Source organism: Desmodus rotundus, chromosome 4 (assembly GCF_022682495.2).
Source record: "Desmodus rotundus isolate HL8 chromosome 4, HLdesRot8A.1, whole genome shotgun sequence".
Classification (NCBI taxonomy): Eukaryota; Metazoa; Chordata; class Mammalia; order Chiroptera; family Phyllostomidae; genus Desmodus; species Desmodus rotundus.
This window is the reverse complement of record NC_071390.1, coordinates 172,363,313-172,385,574: the sequence shown is the minus strand read 5'-3', so window position 1 is coordinate 172,385,574 and position 22,262 is coordinate 172,363,313. Positions and strand designations below refer to the sequence as shown.

The 22,262-nt window shown below is 36.6% G+C and overlaps 2 protein-coding genes across 8 annotated transcripts in view; one reads left to right on the top strand and one right to left on the bottom strand.

The window, feature by feature from the left end:
* NCAPG (non-SMC condensin I complex subunit G) overlaps positions 1–17,088 on the top strand; it is a 34,240-nt gene extending 17,152 nt beyond the window's left edge. For both annotated transcript variants that reach the window (XM_024573880.3, XM_045182955.2), the window contains exons 13-21: positions 1,222–1,341; positions 4,466–4,693; positions 10,505–10,686; positions 10,961–11,135; positions 13,280–13,441; positions 13,674–13,812; positions 14,233–14,319; positions 15,885–15,954; positions 16,878–17,088. In XM_024573880.3, coding sequence (XP_024429648.2) covers positions 1,222–1,341; positions 4,466–4,693; positions 10,505–10,686; positions 10,961–11,135; positions 13,280–13,441; positions 13,674–13,812; positions 14,233–14,319; positions 15,885–15,954; positions 16,878–16,998 — 1,284 coding nt within the window. In that variant the 3' untranslated portion in view covers positions 16,999–17,088. The remainder of the gene's footprint in view (positions 1–1,221; positions 1,342–4,465; positions 4,694–10,504; positions 10,687–10,960; positions 11,136–13,279; positions 13,442–13,673; positions 13,813–14,232; positions 14,320–15,884; positions 15,955–16,877) is intronic.
* LCORL (ligand dependent nuclear receptor corepressor like) overlaps positions 14,814–22,262 on the bottom strand; it is a 128,109-nt gene continuing 120,660 nt past the window's right edge. For 4 of the 6 annotated variants that reach the window (XM_053923099.1, XM_053923100.1, XM_053923101.1 and 1 more), the window contains one exon: positions 19,350–19,504. In XM_053923099.1, the coding sequence (XP_053779074.1) occupies positions 19,491–19,504 (14 nt within the window). In that variant the 3' untranslated portion in view covers positions 19,350–19,490. Of the gene's footprint in view, positions 19,505–22,262 lie in introns of all 6 variants that reach the window. The other 2 variants (XM_045182952.3, XM_045182954.3) reach the window with 1 other exon arrangement.

Below are 22,262 nucleotides of genomic sequence, written 5' to 3'. Positions count from 1 at the left end.
TTTATTACCATATGTTTAAAAGACTTTTTACTGAAGTAACCCTTTGTAGCTAATCTCCATTTTAGTGGGAAAATTTACAGTGTTGTGGGAGGACTACCCAAAATTGAATGGTCGTAATGATTTTACGTGAATAAAAACTACCTGTGTTTAAAGATTGAAAGACTGTATATAGAGGGATGTGAGTAAGATACTTGGATAAAGGAGTTACAGTGTTTTTATGAACTTAGTGTTCTTTAAATAAAAATGAAAAATGAAAAATGAACAAATATTTATCGTGCACCTACTGTATACTGAATCCTAGGGAGAGTGCACAAGGCCTGTACAGACGGCTCTCGTGGCCCTTCTGGTCAGGTGAGGGGATGGCAGTCCGAGGGAAGGTGGGCGCTCGTGCCCCCGATAATTGCTCTGAAAGAGAACTATAGAATCATATGTGAACTTGCAGTAGTGCAATTTGATGTGTTCATGGACAGCGACCTTGATCTCATATTTGAGTAGACATTAACTATGTGAAGAAGGAGGGAAGAATGTTCTAGACCTGCTCTCCAATACAGGAGCCACTAGCCACCTGTACCTGTTAAAAACTAGACCAAACTGAGATGTGCCAGGAGTGTGAGAATACTCTGGGTTTTGAAAACTTAGTATAAACAACAGAGTGTAAATGATCTTAATTTTTAAATATTGATTACATGATTCATGATAACATTTGGGTTCTATTAAGTAAATAAAACATACTAAGATTAGTTTCGTATGTTTTTACTTTAATGCGGCTCCTAGAAAATTAAAAATGACACGAGTGGCTCGCACTGCATTTCTGTTAGACCGTACTGTCTGGGATGCATCTCAGTCAGACTGACCGAATCGGCGGAGAGAGGGGTAGCATGACGTGGGATGACTCTGGGGAAGAGCACACAGCGCGACACGGCATACGTCACGGTAGAAGAGTTTCATCTTGACCTATGAGCGTTGGGAAGCCACTGAGGAAACGTTAGCAGGAGGAGGGGTCAGGGTCTCATGATAAGACTATTTCACTCTGGCTGTAGTCTTCTGTTTTAATAATTTAATATTTACCTTTTCAAGTGAAAATTGACTTCTTTGAGTTAATAGACAATATGGAAGTGTAGATCTATAAAATCATACAGAAATTATTTTGACCATGTTTTTAATATACTGTTGTAAATTTCCTGTCCTGGTAAAAATTGTTATAATTCCGATTCATTTCAGATTCTTCCTGGAATAATAAGTATTCATCCTGTAGTAAGAAATCTGGCTATTTTATGCTTGGGATGCTGTGGTCTACAGAATCGGAATTTTGCAAGTAAACATTTTGTATTACTGTTGCAGGTAAGATTTATCTTGTGACAAAATCTTGATTGTTTTTCCTAAAATACTCAGAATCTGTGGGGATAATGCTAGTACCCTAAATTTAATCTATTCCAGAGCTTATTGAAGATGATGATGATCATGGATGAATTTTAGAGACTCAATTTTTAGGTTTTGATTTCTTTCTTATTCAAACACCTGTGTAGAAAAGGGATGAAATGTCAATTAAGTTATTTTTAAAATTCTTTTTTTTAAAGATTTTATTTATTTATTTTTAGAGAGAGGAGAAGGGAGGGAGAAAGAGAGGGAGGGAAACATCAGTGTGTGGCTGCCACTTGTGTGCCCTCCACTAGGAACCTGGCCCACAACCCAGGCAGGTGCCCTGGCAGGGAATCAAACCAGCAACCTTTTAGTTTGCAGGCTGGCACTCAGTCCGCAGAGCCACACCAGCCAGGACTATTTAAGGTATCTTTAAAATTAATCATACAGTGAATACTTACTGAGTGCATATTATATGCTCAGCATTATTTAGTTTTAGAAAAAAATAAGACAGGAACTTACATTTTAGAAGAGGAAGCACAGTGAAAAATAAACAATGTGTAGTACAATGGGTATCAGTGGCCCTGCTAGTAATTCTTAATGGAGTCTTGTTTATTATTGTCAAATGTATTGGCTTTTAGGTGCCTAGGAAGTAAAATCCTACATTTTCAAAGAGGTTTTGCCAAGAAATTAGAACAGGAAATTTCTACTGCAGTTTCCTGGCTTTCTAGTTTGGGATCTTAAAGTGCTAGAGTGACCCTGGTCATTACTTTTCTTTTCTTTTCTTTTTCAGATTAAAAAAAAATTAAATTTATTGAGGTGACATTGGTTAATGAAATTATACAGGTTTCAAACGTACAGTTCTGAGATGACATCTGTATGTTGCATTGTGTGCCCACCACCCAAAGTCAAATCTTCCCTCAGCGTACACTTGACCCCTTGCCCCCTTTACTGCCCCTCCACCTTCTCCCCTGTGCAAACCCTGATCACCATTGTGTCCATGATTGTTTGTTTGTTTGCTGTTCTTGTTCATGTGTTGCTTTCAGTTTTGTATCCCACATATGAGTGAAGTCCTACCGTTCTTGACTTTTTCTTTCTGACTTCGCTTAAGCATGATATTCTCAAGATCCGTCCATGCTGCTGCAAATGGCCATATTTCATCTGTTCTTACGGCTGAGTAGATACTGTATCTGTGTACCACACCGTCTTTATTCAGGCCTCTACTGAAGGACACAGGTTTTTTCCATGTCTTGGCCACTGTGGACAGTGCTGCAATGAACAAAGGAGTGCATATATGTTTAGAGATAAATGTTTTCACATTTTTCGGGTGGGTACCCAGAAGAGAGGTTGCCTTTTTTATTTGTATTTTTTTTAGGTGGAAGAAAAATCGTACTAGAACATTTGATAGTGAAATGTTTGTTTCTGTCTAACCTGTTAGGTAGTTCCTTTTGGCTCTAAAAATGAGGTAAAACATTCATTAAGATGCCCTGTATACCATTATGAATGCTGCTGAAACACTGAGTTTTTGTAGTCAGTTTGGAACTCTGACAGAGGAGATTGGAGGTAGACAGTTACATAAAACACAAGAAATATGATAGAAGTCTTTCAAAAGATATCTCAGTTCACTTGACCTTTAAAGAGGAAATGCGAATTTTGATCCTTTTAATTTCGGCTGACATAATATCAGTAATAATACGTGGTTTGGTCATTTCGGACAGAAGAATGCAGTGTGAAGTTAGTGCGCAAGAGTGTTGTGGAGGACGTTGGAGTGACTTAACTCTACGTCACCCCGCCTGAGAGACAGAGCAGCAGGGGCCTTGACACTGCTTGCTCCCGTGTGCTTTTCTGTAGGGGAGGGACTGAGCAGAGCAAGCTGATGTGAGAGACAAATGATGGCTTCTTATCAACACCCTTCCGCAGTTTTACCCCCTTTAATATCGGGCTAGTCAAGAGTCCCCTTGTCATCGAGTTAACGTTTACCCTTTTTTCTTCTTCTTCTTCTTCTTTTTTTTTTTTTAAGTTTAAACAACTTTTACCTCTAAACGTACTTTTTTTCAGGGACTCGCTATTAATATTTGCCTGAATAAAATAAGTATGTAAATTTTTTGAAGTAAAAATGTTATGTTGTGAATGATAGATTCAAATGAAGTAAAAAGAGTTATGTGTGAAATTTTATTCATTCTAAACGTGAAACTGTATAGCCAAGTAGTTTATCACTCACCAAAACTTAAGAGCTTTAAAGAATATAGTACATCTCTTTATAATAGAAATAATCAGCTCTATTTTTTCACGGTTTTGAATTTGGTGTGTAGGAATTCGGTTTTTTATATCAGGGTAGACTCAGACAAATTGCTGGGCCTTCTGGTTCATCCCCTTTTATAAAGGAGTCCAGTTCATTGAAAGCTGAATTCACAGTCACTGAAATCTGAATATTGAGCTAATAAGAGAGAAATTTATCTTTAATGAAACTTGATAACCTAGAAGAGTATTTTCTAATTAATGCTTTTTATTGGTTAGAATAATTTTTTGTCTTGATGGATAGCTCAAAAATAACTTCAGTATAATTGACCAGGTTTTCTAAATGTTAAAAAAATAAACAATAAAATCATAGTCGAACGTATTTACTTTTTGATTTTTTATATTTATTTGTGTATTTATTTATTTATTATCATTTATTTTGTAGAAAATGTTTATGACTTTATTCGAGCCAAACAGAATATGCCCGGGCAAGGCGGCTGCTCCCAGGGGCAGAGTGTCCACCCATATTCACTTCGTTAGACAAGATCGGGCATGCTCAGTGTGCTATGGCCGTAGACCATGTTTACTTCTTTTAAATAAAAGGAACATATAATACTTCAGCCTGAGACTGGTTTCAGACTACTTTTTGACTGAAGATGAACTTTTCCCTAAGGAAATATAACTCTAAATGTTACAGTATAAACAAACATAAATAATAACAAAAAAATGGAAATTTTAATTATTTTAAAAAATGTTATTTTATGTAGGCTTGACACTGTTACGAAATTAGACTAAGACAGTAATTTCATGCAGCACAATAATGAAAGCTTACTGAATGTCCCTCTTTTGTTGGGGTGTTTCAATTCAGGTCTTGCAGATCGATGATGTGGCGCTCAAAGTAAGTGCGTTAAAGGCAATCTTTGACCAGCTGGTGACATTTGGGATTGAACCGTTTACAACTAAAAAAGCCAAAGCCACTGAAGGTGAAGGTGCAGAAATAAGCACTGGCGACGAGCCAGAGTCAAAAGCGGCTGAAGAAGTGACTGCTACAGCCAAGAGCGTTCTGAAACTGCTTTCCGATTTCTTAGACAGCGAGGTAAGAAATGGTCTCAGCCCTGTTACTCTGAAATCGCATGTTCAGCGTGTACGTTTACATTCTTATATTTCATTTTTAGGCTCGAGTTTAAACTTGGCCAACATTTTAAAATTTTACCTTTTCAATATCCTAATTAAATTCCACTTTCACTTTCAGTATACCTAATTTCTCCCTATCAAATTGCATTTCAGAGAATTGAAGTGTAAACAAAAATGAGATGACTATTGGAAAGGGTTGCTATCATTTTTCATCTTCATTATCATTTTCTGTCTTTGTGATTTATGACTTAAAATATTTTCCCCCCACAAGTCTTAAGAAATCAAATAATTTTACATTGGGTGGCTGGAAGTCCTAAGATAGGGAATGGGATGGCATCTCTTTTCTGAAGATACTGTAACATACATAAACATTAAATTAAAAATTTTTATATTGCTTTTTTTTAACAGGTAAAATGACATAACGTGAACTAACAGTTGTAAAGTGAACAATGTATTGGAATTTAGTACATTCACAATGTAGTACAAGCACCGCCTCTGATTTTTAAAAACATTTTCATTATACCAAAAGGAAAGTTAACCCATTAAGCAGTTGCTCTCTGTTTCTCCTCCTGCCAGACCTAGATGACCGCCAGTCTGCATTTCGTATGCAGATATAACTGTTCTGGCTATTTCATGTAAATGGAATTGTGCAGCGTGTGACTTTGTGTCTTTCTTCCCTTAGCTCGCCCTCGAGGGCCATCCCTGTTGTAGCTTGTATCAGGACTTCGTTCCTGCTCGTAGCAGCGCAGTATTCCATCTAACACCACAGTGTATCCAGCCCTTCACCCATGAAGGGTTTTGGGCTGTTTCTACCTTTTGCTTACTCTGACTAGATGGTGCTGCTAGGATCCTGGATTTGAGTACCCATTCTTTTGGGTGTATTTTTAGGAAGGGGATCACTGGGTCTTATGGGAATTTTTTTTTCTTCTTCTTAGGATTCCCCGTAATCTAGTTAATTAACATGCCTAATGCCTTATTTTTTAATGAGAAAATTTAAGTTCTACTCTCTTAGCCAATTTCAGTTACACAATACAGTGTTACTGACTATAGTCACCATGTTTTGCATTAGGTATCCAGAACTTACTCATTTTTCTTACGGTGTAACAGAACTTACTCATCTTATGGCTGAAAGTCTGTATACCTTTACCAACCTCTCCATAATTCCCTCACCTTCCAGGCCCTGATGACCATTCTTCTACGCTGTTTCTGAGTTTGACTCTTTATTTATTTATTAAGGTGCCACATATAAATGACACTACAGTATTTGGCTGTCTTCATCTGGCTATTTCACTTAACACAATGTCCTTTGAGTCTTTCTATGTTGTTGCAAATGGCAAGATTACCTTTTTTTATGGCTGGGCAACATTTTGTTACACATTTAGATATATACATACATACCTGTACACACTCCCCCCACGTCTTTATTCACTTGCCCATCGATGGGCCCATAGGTTGTTTCCCTAGCTTGGCTATTGTAAATACTGTTGCAATGAACATGGAAGTGTGGATATCTCTTAGAGATCCTATTTTTATTTCCTTTGGATATATACCCGGAAGTGGTATTGCTGGATCATATGGCAATTTTATTTTTAATTTTTTGAGGAACCTCTATACTATTTTCAACAGTGGCTGTACCAATTTACCTTCTCCCTGATAATGCAAAAGGGTTCCTTGTTCTTCGTAACCTCACCAACACCTGTTAATTTTTCTTTTTGATGATAGCCATTCTCACAGGTATGAGGGAATATCTCTGTGTTTTTGATTTATATTTCCCTGATGATTTCTGATGCCGAGCATCTTTTCATGTACATGTTGGCTATTTGTGTGTCTTCGAAAAAATGTCTATTCAGTTTCATTGCCCCTTTAAAACATTTTTTTATTTATTGACTTGAGAGAGAGAGCGAGCGAGCGATTTGTTGTTCCACTTACTCGTGCATACATTGGTAGTTTTTGTATGTGTCCGGTGGGGGGTGAAACCTACAGCCTTTGGTGTGTCCAGACCATGCTCTAACCAATCGAGCCACCTAGCCAGGGCCTGCTGCCAATTTTTTCAATTGGATTTTTTTGTTTGTTTGTTTTGCTATCAAGTTCCATGAGTTCTTTATATATTTTGGATATTAACCTTATATTGGATATGTAATTTGCAAATGTTTTCCCTCATTTCTTAGGTTGTCTTTTCATTTTGTTGATGGTTTCCTTTGCTGTGCAGAAGCTTTTTGGTTGGATATAGTCCCACTTGTTTTACATTTGGTTTTTTTTTTTTGCTTTTGGGGTCAAATCAAGAAATCTTCATGAAGACCTATGTCAAGAAGTGTATCCCCTGTTTTCTTCTAGAAGTTTTATGGTTTTCTATGATTTCTTTCTTTAAGTCGTTGAGGATCTGCAGAACTGTTTCCACAGCAGCTGAACGATTTTACATTTCCACCAACAATGTACATGTGCTCCAGTTTTTCCACATCCTTATCAACACATTATTTTCCATTTAAAAAAGCTTTAGCCATTTGACTAAAGTGGTACCTCATTGTGGTTTTGAATTGCATTTTCCTCATGACTAATAATATCTTTATTTATTGTATCTTGTTGGTTATTTATGTATCTTGTTTGGAGAAATGTCTGTTCAAGTCCTTTGCCTGTTTTTAAGTTAGGTTGTCCTTTTGGAGTTCTTTATGGATACTGGGTAGTAGATCCTTATCAGATAAATATGATAGTAAATATTTTCTCTTATAGGTTGTCTTTTTATTTTTTTATTAACATCCTTAGGTATGTAAAATTTTAAAAGTTTTGGTGAAGACTGTTTTCCTTTTGTAGCGTCACGTCTGGTGCTTTTGGTGTCACATCTATGAATCTATCGCCAAATCCGAAATATGAGGGTTTATTCCTGTGTTTTATCCTGAGAGTTTTACTCCTTTAGCTTTTATATTTAAGCTGTGATCCAGTGTGAGTTAATATTTGCGTACGGTGTGAGGTGGAGCTTCACATTCACTGTTTCGCCTGTGGACATGCAGTTGCCTCACTCAGCACCACTGCTGAGAGTCAGTTGAGCATGTATGTGTGAGTGTATTTCTAGACCCTCAGTTCTGTTCTTTATGTTCATGCCAGTACCAGACTGTTTTGATGAACTTCATAGTAAGCTTTGAAACTGGGGAGTTGAGTTCTCCAATTTTGTTCTTCACATTCAGCATTGTTTCGGCTGTTTGGGTCCCCTGTAACTCTGTATGTATTTGAGGATTGGCTTTTCCATTTCTGTTAAAAAGTCCATTGGAATTTTGATGGGAATTGTGTTGAATGTGTAGATCACACTGGGTAGTATTGCCATTTGAATGATGTTAAGTTTTCTCACCCAGGAGCTTGACATCTTACCATTTTTTTTGGTCATCTTTAATTTCTGTCAGGAATGTTTTATATACTTCAGGGTACAAGTCTGTTACTTCTTTGGTTAAATTTAGTCCTCTGCATTTTATTTTTGGATGCTATTATAAAAGGAATTGTTTTCTTAAAATTCTTTTTGGATTCTTTGTTGAAGTTGAATAGAAATTCAACTTTGATGTGTTTATTTGATTTTGTATACAACTTTGCTGTATTCATTTATTAGCTCCTGTAGCTTTTTGTGTGTGTGTGTGTGGATTCTTTAGGACTTTCCCTATATAGGATCTTGTTCTCTGTGATGAGACACAGTTCTAATTCCATCTTTCCAATTTGGATGTATTTTATTTCTTTTTCTTGCCTAATTGCTGTAGCTGAAACTTCCAGTACAGTGTTGCACAGTGGTGGTTAGGCAGGCACCCTTGTCTTATTTCTTATCCTAGGGGAAAATTCGTAGTCTTTAACCATTGAGTATGATGTGGAGTATACAAAAATGTCATTCATCAATTTGATGAAGTTCACTCTATTCTTCTCAGAGTATTTTTTTAAATCATGAAAGCATGTTTAATTTTGTAAAATGCTTTTTCTACATCAATTGAAATGATTATATGTTTTATTTCTTTGCTTTATTGATATGTGATACATTACATTGCTTGGTTTTCTTATGTTGAACTGCCCTTACATTCTAGGGATAAATCCCATTTGGTTATGGTCTGTAATCTCTTTCATACATTGTTGGATTCAGTTTGATAGTATTTTGTTGAAGATTGTTACATTGTGTTCATAAGAGAGGTTGGTTTATAGCGTTGCCTTTGGTTGGCTTTGGTATCAGGGAAGTACTGATGAACTGAGTCAGAAATTGTTTCCTCTTTCTTTTTATTGGAAGATTGAGAAAGATTGGTTAATTCTTCTTTAAATATTTGTTAGATTTGCCAGTGAATACATCTGGTGTTGGATTTTAATTTTTGGGACACTTCTGATTACTTATTCAATATGTTTACTGTTACAGGTTTGTTCAGATTTTATATTTATTCTTAAATAGTTTGGTAATTTTTGTGTTCTGAGGAAATAGTCCATCTCATCTTGATCATCTAATTTGTTGGTGTTTAGTTGTTCACAGTATTCTCTTACAATCTTTTCATTTCTTTAAGGCCAGTTGTAATGTCCCCACTTTCCTTTCTGGCTTTATTTATTTGCATCTTCTCTGTTTTGTCAGTTTAGCTGAAGGTTTGTTCATTGTGTTCATCTCTTCAAAGAACTAACTCTTGTTTTCATTGATTTTTCTTTATAATTTCCCTATATTTATTTTGTTTACTTGTTTTGTAATCATTAATTTCTTTCTCCTTTCCTCCTTCTTTTGGTTTAGTTTGCTTTTTTTTTTTTAGTTCCTTAAGGTGTAAAGTTAGGGTGTTGATTCATTTTTTTTTAATGTAGGCATTTATTGCTTTATATATCCCTTGGGTCACTGCTGTTGCTATACCCAGTAAGTTTTAGCTTGTGTTTTTATTGTCATTTATCTCTAAGTACGCTCTAACTTCCTTTTTGATTTCTTTGACCTGTTAGTGTGTAAGACTGTATTATTTACACATATTTGTGAATTTTACAGTTCTCTTACTGCTTTCCAGTTGTATTCCATTGTGATTGAAGATTATTTCATTCTTTATAAATTTACTGAGACTTGTTCGGGTTACATAGGGTTTATCCTTGACTGTTCCATGTGTACTTGAGAAGAATGTGTATTCTGCTATTGTTGGGTGGAGTGTCTTTGTGTTTGGTAGGTCTTGTTGGTTTATAGTGTTAAATTCTCTATTTCGTTACCACGTGCCCAGTTCTGTCCATTACATTAAGTGGAGCATTGAAGTCTTCAGTTACAGTTGTAGAACTGTCTGTTTCTCCCTGCAATTCAGTCAGTGTTTGTTCATATCAGTGATTTCTCTAAGTAAACTCTCCAATCAGAAGAGAGAGATTGGCTTTTAAACTTTTGAGTTGTTAGTCTGTGTCCTCATCTGTAAAATGGGGATAAAGTGGGTAACACCCATTTATCCCCACTCCCTTCAGTAGGGGTCTTCCTTTGATGGTGGAGACTTTTACTAAGGGTTTTTGTTTCTTTCCTATTTTAGCATTATGATAAGCATTTAATACTTACTGATTTTTGGTTTGACAACATTTAAAGGGCCTTTTGGTTCTTCTAAAATTTAAGGGAATGGAAGTTTTAATAGCTAGACTACTAATTTGTCACATAGGCAGAGCCTAAAAGAGGAAACAGAATCTCATGTGCCTTTAGCAGTTCATAATAACGCGAATGATTTTTGGACAGTTAATATAAAAATATTGTAGGACAAGCTACATTTTGAGGCTTAAAAAGGAAATACAAATAAAAATTTCTTTTAATGAAAGCCATTGTTACTAGGTGTCTGAACTCAGGACCGGAGCTGCGGAAGGACTAGCCAAGCTGATGTTCTCCGGGCTTTTGGTCAGCAGCAGGGTCCTCTCTCGTCTCATCTTGTTGTGGTACAACCCTGTGACCGAAGAGGATGTGCGGCTTCGGCACTGCCTGGGCGTGTTCTTCCCCATGTTCGCTTATGCCAGCAGGTATTTATTTGGTCAAATCAATAAGTCAAAATCTTACCTGAAGTTAAAGTCACACTCTCCAAGAGTCATATCTGTAGTATCATTTTGTTGTTTATTCTTTTCCTTCACTGGTAAGTGATGAAATGAGAACTTACATAGATTTTTATCTACCTGAGTTATTTGGCCCTTTCCTTGACGAAAACGTACTATGTCTGGATGGGGTGAATTTTATACATATTTTTAAGAATTATAAGCTTTTTCTTTGCCAGTGTACTTTCAAATTGTTTTTCAATAGGACTAATCAAGAATGTTTTGAAGAAGCCTTTTTTCCAACTCTGCAAACACTGGCCAGAGCCCCTGCGTCTTCTCCTTTAGCTGAAATAGATATCACTAATGTTACTGAGTTACTTGTGGATTTGACAAGACCAAGTGGATTAAATCCTCAGGCCAAGAATTCCCAAGAGTATCAGGTGGGTGGTACGTTAGCTTATGGATGGCAAGGACAGTGACTTAGGGTGCAGATCACTGTTTGTTTTGTTTTGTCAAATAATCCCTCAGATTTCTTGAAGTAGAAGCTACATTTTGATCTTGAGATTTATGGTGTATGTGGTAGTGCACAACACAAAGTGAGAAAAAAGAAAAGATACTTTGGGAAATGTGTAGATAGCAGTAATCAATGCTAACATATTTGCTACGGAAAAGTTACCAAAATTAACCACCCTCACTCTCTCCTAATGTTGCCTTACCCTGTTTCTGATAGGAAGAAGGAGAATCAAAGAATGAAATTTGCCTCAAGCTTATTTGCTTTTAACTCAGAAGATAAGTTAACCTAAAACTGTCCCACAAATTAAATTTAGTCTGGGTTTTTAATTCATTAATATTATTTGATCAAACTTGTCAGCATATTGAAAATAAATGTTACTAATTTTAGATGTCAGCTGATTAAATTGAAATATAGTTGATCCTGCAACGACATGGGTGCGGACTGCATGGGTCCACTTACACACAGATTATTTCCAGTAAGTTTATAGTCAGTCAGCTCTCCATAGCCTGAGGTTGCAACCATGGTTTTAACTGACCACGGATTGAAAATATTACTTTGGATCCTTGGATTGGAATTCGCGGATGTAGGGGCTGACTCTGCATTGTTCGGTGCCATTTTATGTAAGGGACTTGTGCACCTGTGGGTTTTGATTTGCAGGGGGGTCCTGGAACAACTCCCCCCGCAGCAACTGAGAGGTAACTCTTAAGTTATTGGGGAATCAAAAATTATGCAGATATTTGACTGTGCTGGGGATCAACCCTAACCGCCCCCCTCCCCGTGTTGTTCAATAGTCGACTGTATTGATTTCCTGTTTTACTTGATATTTAATGATGGTATACTTCACTCAAGTTGCTACATTACACATTATTGGGAAGACTATAAAACATATTAGGCAAAATATAGTAAATGTCAGTGATATAGTTAGTTACTAAGCGCTTGAGGGCTTGAGAAAAGGGCAGGGTTTGTGTGGTAGGGGTGAGGAGTACAGTATTACTAGTTTTGTACTTACTGAGTAACATTCAGTTAGGCCCTGCTGGGATTTGGAGAGTGGCTTGGGTAGAAAGAAAAAAGACTTTTAGTAAGGGGGATTAGTGTAGCTGGTTGTGCATGTTTGTGGACTATGGGAAGTATCTTTCCGGCTAAGAATCTTGAGTGGGGCCTGTTAGAACATTAGGGTAGGGAATTTGGAGCTGGCCTTATACTCACTGCAAAGCGTATAATGAAAGGGTTAAGGGGATGAGAGTTACTTACTAAACACATTAATTTGGTGGTCAATATCGTTATTGAGCTGAATTGCTGTGAGGAATAGAGAATATTAATAAAGGGAACAGTTAAAAATGTACAATTAGAACTTAAAAGCTTGTAGAAAAAGAGTAATAGGAAATAGAATGGAATAGTAGAAATTGAGAGAGAAAAAAAGTATGGGTACGAAAGCCTGGAAGAAAGTGCTTTGAGAGGCAGGGGGGATGGTAGGGCCAACAATAAGGAAGAGTCTAGCACAGGTGACGAGATCTCAGAGATGACATTGATATCGTCTCATTGGGGAGCACTCTCATGATCGGTATCTTGGAAGAGTGATGGAGAGAGGGTGGGCAAAGGAAGCAGCTGACCTGCAGTGAAGTCTGAAGGCCCAGGTGACCCCACAGGAAGATCCGTAGCTGCGGTAGTCCTTTGAGTTGCCCAGAATTGAGACAGAGCTGGGCCGTTAACACCCATATACCTACCAGTCATTGGATATGGACTCCCTCTTGGGAAGGTTGTTTGACCTTGGACAGGGCCTACTGTTCAACTTGTCAGTTTCACTCCTGAGAACGGTTACCCTCTCTCGTAGTAGCTGGAGGATAAATGCTTCAGTATAGTAAAAGGAGCAGATCTGGGCCCTGTACACAGCATCCACTACAAAAACTTAAGAAGAGCTCATTTTGGGAGGAGTATGTTAAATTTTGTTTGAGACATTTTGCATTTGGGATGATGGCAAGATAATTAGTTGGAAATGTTTGTTAGATGTGCAGAACTATATTTTAATCATACCATTTTCAATTTGCAAAGATTTTTCTCTTGATTTTCTAGGCCTTAACAGTTCATGACAACTTGGCTATAAAAATTTGCAATGAGATCTTAACATGTCCATGTTCTCCAGAAATTCGCATCTATACAAAAGCCTTGAGTTCTTTAGAACTCAGTAACAGTCTTGCTAAAGATCTTTTGGTCCTGTTGAATGAGATTCTGGAGGTAAAGTACTTTCCAATTACTCCTGTTATGTATATATTTTATCAAAGTAGAATTTACATGGTTTTATTAAAATATGCATGGTAACATACTGTGACTTTGCTTATTTGAAGTAAATATTTCCTTCATAAGTTTAATAGAGTCTTAGAATGTTGTAAAATAACTTGATATCAGCACCTATCTTTTTTGAAAGATTAGAAAATGCTGCATTTAAAAAATGTGTTTTCTATTATAGCAAGTAAAAGATAGGGTATGTCTGAGAGCTTTGGAGAAAATCAAGATTCAGTTAGAAAAAGGAAAGAAAGACCGTGGTGACCAAGCTGCAGCAGCGCCGGATGCTAGCGCCACGGGGACTGCCTGTGAGAATGGAGATGGTAACGGCCCGCGAACCCGAACATGTACCACCTTCTCTTCTTCCTTCTCTACTGAGGCCCATTTTTGCTCCTGTAACATGTGGTTGGGCTTCAGAAATGAAAGGGAAATTTTTCTAATTAATCCCCTTGGGAAAGTGTGTAACTGCTGAGTGTTTATTCTTAGTAGAATAAACACTCTGCTTTTACAGTTTTGTTGTGAGTACATTTCTCACCATATGACATACTTTCTCCTTAGGAGTTTTGCTTGCCTGCTTGACACTACTCACATTTTTAGGAGCACTGATTTATGATAATCTTTGAATAGCTTCTAATGGGGCTGGTTGTCATTTCTGTTTTATGAAAAATTGACTTGGAAAGATCACTTAAAATATTACATGAGGCTATTTTTTATTTATATTGCTGCATTATTTCCTTTAATAGGAAAGAATAAAGAAGTATATGAAACCCCTCTCAAGGCTGTAAAAGCAACCCGGGCATCAAAATCCACTCAGCGAAAGACTGACAGAGGTAGAGTGCGTGGCTTGACTAGTTTTGCTGAACTTTTCAAGTTTGTTTTCTAGTGAACTACTTACTTTGCAAGTTTCCTATCTTTGTTTCATCGGGGACAAATGTCTTAGGTACTTTTTAATTCTTTCAACTGATAATTAGGTTTTGCTTTTATATCTTAAAAAATAGTATCAGTGTTACTCTTAAGTACTTTTCATTTGAAGTAAGCAAAAGATCATATTGCAAAGGATTATTTGGATTAAACTGATTTTTATTAGCAAATGATCAGTGATTTTTATATTATCAGTAATTTGTGCTCTGTCCTTTACATGATTGAGCAATTTTGTCCCTTTTATCTGCCTGGTATTTTTCTGTGCTTCTGTTTTCCTTTTTCCCATTTTATTTCATATTGCCCCAATATAATTTAATTCCCAGGGGATATCCAACAATAAGGGAATTTGTTGGAATAATGTAAATGTTGACTATTAGGGGATCACTTGGGAAAAAATCTGTAATTCAAGTTTTTAAAAATTGTTTTATTATTTTCTTATTACAAAAGCAGTGCATGCTTATTACAGAAATAACATCCAAGCATACCAATATAAAGAACACTAATAATACCCCATGAGCCAGCCATTATTTTAATCCTTGAAAAATGTTATTTTGAGGACTTTTTCTATGCAGATTTAATATTTTTCTAAGGGGAATCTGGCCATAGTATGGTTTTGTAGCTAGTTAGTTATTTAAATGCTAATTGCTGGATGTCCCAAATTAGTCCCATATTGTTGGATATTTTCTTAAGAGATAATTACATTAGAAGTTTAAAAGCAAATACGTAAGGTTTGAGGGAAAAACAACCCGAGTCCCACATGAATCAGGTTTACAGATTTCAATCAAACGATCACACTGAACAGTATGGTTGTGACAAGGTTGCTTTTAGTCAGATACTATCCCGTTAGAACACCACTTTTTTTTCTTGATAGCTCCAACTTTAAAAATAGATTTTGTTATCATAAATGGGGAACAACCCAGGCCAAACTTTGTCTTCTTAACCTTATAAATCTCTAGCAAGCAGAACTTTTGCAACTCTCAATGTATAAAGGGTTTTTTATACGGAAATGTTTTAGAACAATTTAAATTTGCTATGTATATGTAGTTGAATTTTTTACAAGCAGCTATTACCTACTGATTTAAGTTCTATTTCCTTAGGACCTGTTTATGGGCTTAGCGTACCCACCTTTCTTTCATTTTCATTAGCTTCTCTATACAATGTACTGTAGCCATAACAGAGGCACTTTCTTTATATAGCATGTTTATCACATGCTTCTTTCCTCTAATTACATTTAACTAAAATTGGCCTCCGTATAACTTTCCATATTTTCCCTTGCCTATTATCAGAGCTTACAATAGAAATTAATAAACTTTTAATGTTCCTTAAATTCCTTTTCTTTGTGTTATTGATAGTTGGTATCAAGGTGGCTGGGAACTTCAGAGGAAATGTGTTGAAGAGGGAAAATAAAGGATGCAGGTAGCTCAGAAACAGAATAATAAGCAGGTGATAATTTTGGTAACAAACTGTCTTTAAGGACGAAGAAAAGTGACAGCTTCCACCAGGATTAACAGGAGACGACGGACTTCTGAGGCTGACTCTGAAAGGTACGCTGTGCACTTGCAGAGCATGCACAGGTCTAGTTTTTTTTTTTTGTCGTCTGAAGTAGAAAAACATTCCAGTGTGTTTTCCTGTAGCAGAGAAACAATCTATATACAAGATAATCAGTGATAGCTATGCCTTACATTCCATTATCAAGAGCATTTGACTTCTGTGGCTTATTTGCTTTTCCTGTTAGTTGGCATGGCCTTTGCTACTGGCTAAGTCACCTTTAACGTGCTCTTTCAGTTTATATTTCCATGTATTCTGGTTACGTGGCCATGTGTATGACTCCTCTCGTCTTGAACTGACAACTCTTGAGATTTAAGTGTGGGCTGCCTACATTTAGGATAGACTAATTCTGCCTGTAATTTGGATATATTTGTGGTATAGTGTTTATACTTGGTTTCTGCCAATTAGCCATATTGGAATCTGAAAATTGCAGCTGACTTACATTCATTTATTCATTTATTCATTGGAAAAACTGTATATTTTTAGACTAAGTTTTGACTAATTTAAAAATCTTTTGGGGAAATATGACATTTACAATGTTTTAGGAATTTATTGACTAAATCAAGAGAACTTAGTTTTTTCCCCATTTCTTGTGTTCTCCAAAAAACTCTTTTGGGAGGTTCTTACGGTCTGTTTAATTACAAGCTTAATTACAAAAGTTTGGGGTTTTCCTTCCTTCTGTATAATACCAGGTTCTACATGGATATAAAAAAAAAATAGCTAGGTTTTCCATGATTTCAGTTTCTAGACAGCTGTCAGGGCTTCTTGGTTCTGGTTGAGATTTTAGTTTTATGCTCAGTGGAATTAGGTATCAATTACACACTGATAGAATGAGAGTCAGAAACAAAAAGTTTTATTTATAAACAAACTGTGGTTTAAAGCTTGTGTTTAAATTGGTGTATTTTCAACATCTGTTTAGTGATCATGAAGTTCCACAGCCAGAATCAGAAATGAGGATGAGATTACCAAGACGAGCCAAAACAGCAGCACTAACGAAAAGTAAACTTAACCTTGAGCAATTTCTCAATGAAGTAAATTAGAAGAGACGATGGAAGTGGAATCCTTTTATAAATGTACTTTATTTTCAGTTCTTTGAGTTAATAAACTTACCCTTGTGTCCAAATTAGAAACATTTGCCTGACGTCTTGTAGGACTGCCTGCTGTGTGATGATTCCACATTACGTGGCCTGTGCCGAGTGCCAGGGCAGTGACTGTCAGTGTGCCCCACACACCATCTACATCGGTCACACGGATTTCATCAGAATACAAAGTGGGCCTAGGGATCTGTCTCTACACAGGGTTTCCAGATGATGCATGCGAGCTCTCCTGTGTAAGATCGTGGCATTATGGGCAACTTTTAAGTGCAGCTACTGGTTTACATGTGAGAAGCTTACGACTTTGGGCGGGGCAGATCCAATACAGACAAACACATTTCCAATCTCAGAACACATTTAAAAAGCGACACCTCAAGGGCAAATGAAGTAGCACAAACTTGTTGGAAATGAGCTCACTTCTGAGGAGGAGAACCAGTATAATGAACCAGAGTGCCCAGCATTCCAGTTAAACAGTTCTCATTTTGATCATTTTGTTTTGTTTCTGACACTACAAACATTGATACTGCTACCTGAACGATCAGTCTCTTCCTAAAACATTTGCATGGGAGCCCTGGTTTGCTCGTTAACGATGGCGTTTACTGGGCTGGGGAGATGTTCATGTGTACATGCTAATCATGGACTCGCTTTCTGAGTTTTTGGCATAACAGAGTATTTACTGTGGATGAAAAAAGTACTAGTGGGAAAAGAATGTGACAAGAAGTCCTCTATACACTAATTTATGGGCACTACTTCTCCATTATCAATTTCATCTACCTTCTGAAGATGGTACTTGCCTGACTTACGATGTGTACTGTAGGGAATCAGTCCCCTCCTGCAACACCCAACAAAACACCTTTTATTACCCATCTGATAGTTGCCTTTTCTCTTTATCACTCAGAATAGAAATGTCCTAACATTGGATCTGTTTTAATAATTGTGCTTTATTTACCAGAGGCCAATTATTTAAAGTGATGTTCTAAGTTGGCATTAAAGTTAATATTGTTGTGCTTTTTAGAACCATACTGCTATAATACATACACACATATGTGCTTTAAAAAACTCAGAAATATAAAAGGAGTCTGAAAGTAACAAAGTAAGGATGCTTAAGAAAAAGGAAAAGGCAGAAATGGTGGTGATATAAAACAATGAAAAATAGATGATTTTCATTTTGTTGGCTCTCTGTCTTTTCCTGTGCTTCTAATTCTTTATGTAAGTCTTTTGTTAAATTCCTGTTTTAAAAATATTTGGGGGTGGGGTAAGAGAAATAAGGACTTAAAATGTCCACAAACTAAACACCATTTACCTCATAGCCAGGCTATCCAAAGGGAAGGAGCCATGTTCTGTATATTTACACGGACCACCATATCAAAGCTTTCTTTTATCTGGCTGGGAAAAATAAATTAAGCACCAAATCTTTAGTATTCTTACTATTCAAGTTTTAGACACAATCACATAAGCCATTGCTGAAGCTGTGCTTTTGCACTATTAGAGTTAAAGGTAAGGAATAACCTGGTTTAAAAAGTCACCCCTTTACACGTTAAAATAAATGGCTAAAATACAATAAAATCAATAGATGTAAATCCATTTACCATTTTTCATTCCAAACTGGCAACCTACAGAAACCAAACAGTGTTCTTGTCTGTGAGAGGCACATACTTGCTGAAAGGTAAACATGCAATTGTGCCTCTGCGCTCACAGCCCAGAGTTCACAGGTCTAAAATTACAGAGAAAGAAAACTGGTCTGCTCAAATTCTCCTGTGATGCAAACATGCTACTTGATGATAAGCTATGATCAATTTTTCTATACATATATAACTTTGAAAAAGATAGACTTCTAAGAGATACCTTTGCCTTTCGCCAATTTACTTCGAGGTAGTTGGTATCCACCTGTGGTACAGCTGTTCATGGGTCAGGTCATCATCACAAACCTTTACACACTAGCCTTCTAAGTCACATAATCCATTATATATTAAAACTTTGAGCACAGAAATAAAACGGGACAGTTATATATTTAAACTTAGGGCATAAAAAAGTTGGTAAAATACCATTAAAAGGAGAAACATCAAAATCCATCTGTACTGCAAAAATCCCACAATGGTCTGATGTAAAACATGTAAAAAACATACAAAGAATCGAAGCGATTAATGCTAATGATTTTATATAAAGACAAATCACAGGACTAGAAATTTCAAGATCAATTGATAAATGCTTATTGTTCAGAAGAAAGAATACTGACGTACAAAATAAGGATAGTGCAAGAAGAACTGCAATCTATTTCTCTTCACTTTGGAGATTTTGGTTATGAACTGTACAGCTTGCCAGAGATGCTGCTGTCAAATTCAGATTCCATTCAACGGGACGATTAAGGCACATCTTAATGGGGCTCAAGGGACAACTTGCTGCCTTCCCATCAGACAAATTCAGTTTCTCATCAGTTTTCATTTGTAGCACGCTGGAAGAAAAAAGTGTAAAGCATTTCAGTTTTACTTCAGTTTCAAAGAAATTATCAACCTTGTAGAAGAAAATTTAGTAGTTTTATTGTTGGGACTTCTAAAATGCACTTATTACCCCGAAAGTACAAGAGGTTTTTTGTTGTGTTGTTTTTAGCTCCTGCCTCCTTACTGAACTGAATACAATACAAATGTAAGCCACAAACTTGAGAAGTCAGTCCCCTCAGATACCACTGGATAAAAATCTGCATATACAGATTTCATCAGCATGCAGAACTGAGCATGGCAGGGTTCACCCCTTTTAACTTTTCCTGTAGCCTACCAAGGATCCGAGAGCCACTTTGAGACAAAATGGACCTAACCTGTGTTGCATGCCTACTATGTTCTAGGAACATTCACTAGTAGTATTCATTTACATTTCATAACAGGTAAGCAAGGTTAGTGTACATATCCTCATGATGATAAACGAGTCTTGGAGAGTTAATTACAAATACGCCTAAAGTTGTAGTCACTGGGCTGGAACTGGAATCCAGGCCTTGCTCTTTCCCTTGTGCCTGTCTACTGGCTCTCTGGTGAAAACCTTTAGATTTCAGAGTCCACTTGACAAGCAATGTACAGGTAATCCCGAACCTTCATGATTGTCAGTTCACATCTTTTGATGTGAACCTTATGTTTATAAACTAACGGCTTGCTAAGCATCAGCTCATTCGATATTTAACTGATTAGTTTGGTTGGACATTGTTCCTAAGCTTTACCCAACCACACAGGTCTGATCTTATTAGCAAAGCGGAAAATGCACTGGGACTTGTTGGAGCTGGTAAATGGCAGCAGCATCCAGACGTCGGTAGCATTTTCCTAATCCCTCCCTGCACTCTCAAACAACTGACTCATTTACCATTCAAGAAACCAGAGAGATTTAACCTGTTACACATTTTAATAGCTATCATGTTCTCACTGAATTTTTCCTAGGCAAGCAGTCCCAGCTCCACTGAATGACAGTTTCTATAGAAAGGAAACGAAATGACAAAAACTCTGAACTAGCTTAAAAGATTACTAATTAAAAATAGTACATCACTTAAAAAGCCAAAACATACAGGTGTGATTAATAGGATTATATTTAAAGTACATCATGGACTAATGTGTGGCAAATTAGATCCAAAACAATACTTTGATTCATATCAAATCTTCACTGGTTTTAAAAATGTTTACATTGTTTACTATTAGACTGATGTGCCCTCATGGACCTCATTTTGTTTTTTAAGTTAGCAAAGCTCAGATAAAGCAGCAATGCTTTCTCTTCCTCCAGCAGCTCCAGGCTCCATATTTTTGTGTTCTCAAAGTACAGTGTGTCCTGACCGGACGGCTCATTTGGTTAGAGCACTGTCCTGTGTATCTCCAAAAAAGGTTGTGGGTTCGACTCCCTGTCAGGGCAAATACCTAAGGTTGTGGGCTCGGTCCCCAGGCGGGGTGTGTATAGGAGGCAACTGATCTGTTTCTCACATCGATAGTTCTCTCGAATAAGCATGTACTTGGGTGAGGATTTTAAAAAAAGTTCGATGTACACTTCTTTAAGAAACTAAGGCTATGAAAGTATAGTCACATTAATCGAGGTACCTTGGTAGAGAAGTATATCAAGTATCCAACTCCAAAAAAAAAAAAAAAAAAAACCAGACAGCATGGAGCAACTAAATCATGGTCATAAAAACTTTGTTTTGTTTGTTATTTGATTGGCAAAGGTATACTCATTGCAGAATACCACTTTAATGTTGTTATTTGCAATACTGTGAAGACAGGTTTTTTGTTTTTAGTTTTCTAGAGAGTGTACTCTAAATTTGGGCACACAAACTCCAGGGATGCACAAAACTATACACATAGTTTTTCTTCCCATACACACGTGCACAGGAAGAAAAAAGCTAAATGTTAGTACTAATATACAGATTGGCATGTGTAATTCACAAATATACACAAACCTAGTGAGTGCACAAAGTTGGAGCACCACTGATCTATAAAATAGTAGTAATAGAAGAATACAGCTATCTTATGAACTGCTAACCAGAACAGCAGAGCTAGAAGAGAACTTTCTAGACAACCCTAACCCCCTTTTAAAAAGGATAGGGAAACTGAAGTATAGGAAAATAGAAAAATAAACTTTTTTTCTGAGTGTCCTAACCACATGTGGACTAATACAAGAACCTGAATCTCTAATTAACCTAGTATCACCCAGAGTACTTTTCAAATCCATTTCAGTGGTATTAAATTATTTAACACTTACTGAGGACCCACTAGACAGCACTGTGAAGTATAAACATGAGATAGACGTAGAATTTGCAAGCTAGAGGAATTTTTAACAAATATACCTTCATATTTGGAAACTAAAATTTTGACTAAAGTAGGTTTAATGCCAGGAATTTGTGGCATAATCATACACATTGGTACAAAGTGAGATTAATAATTGTTCAACTTTTCTTGATGTACTTTTTAATGTATTTTTTTTTGTATATTACAAAAATAGGTCCTATGCTTAGAAAAATCACTGCAAAATGACTACACAATGAAGTTTCACAACTACAGTTGGCCATTATTTCTTAGGTGTTCTTTACATTGACATATATACATTTGTGTTTCAATTATTTCCTTATACAGTCCTATACACTGTTCTGTATCTTGCTTTAAAAAATGTGTATTTTGACAGCACAGGGAATACAGTCAATAACATTGTACTGTGTACGGTGCTAGGTAGGTACTGGGATTACCGGGGTA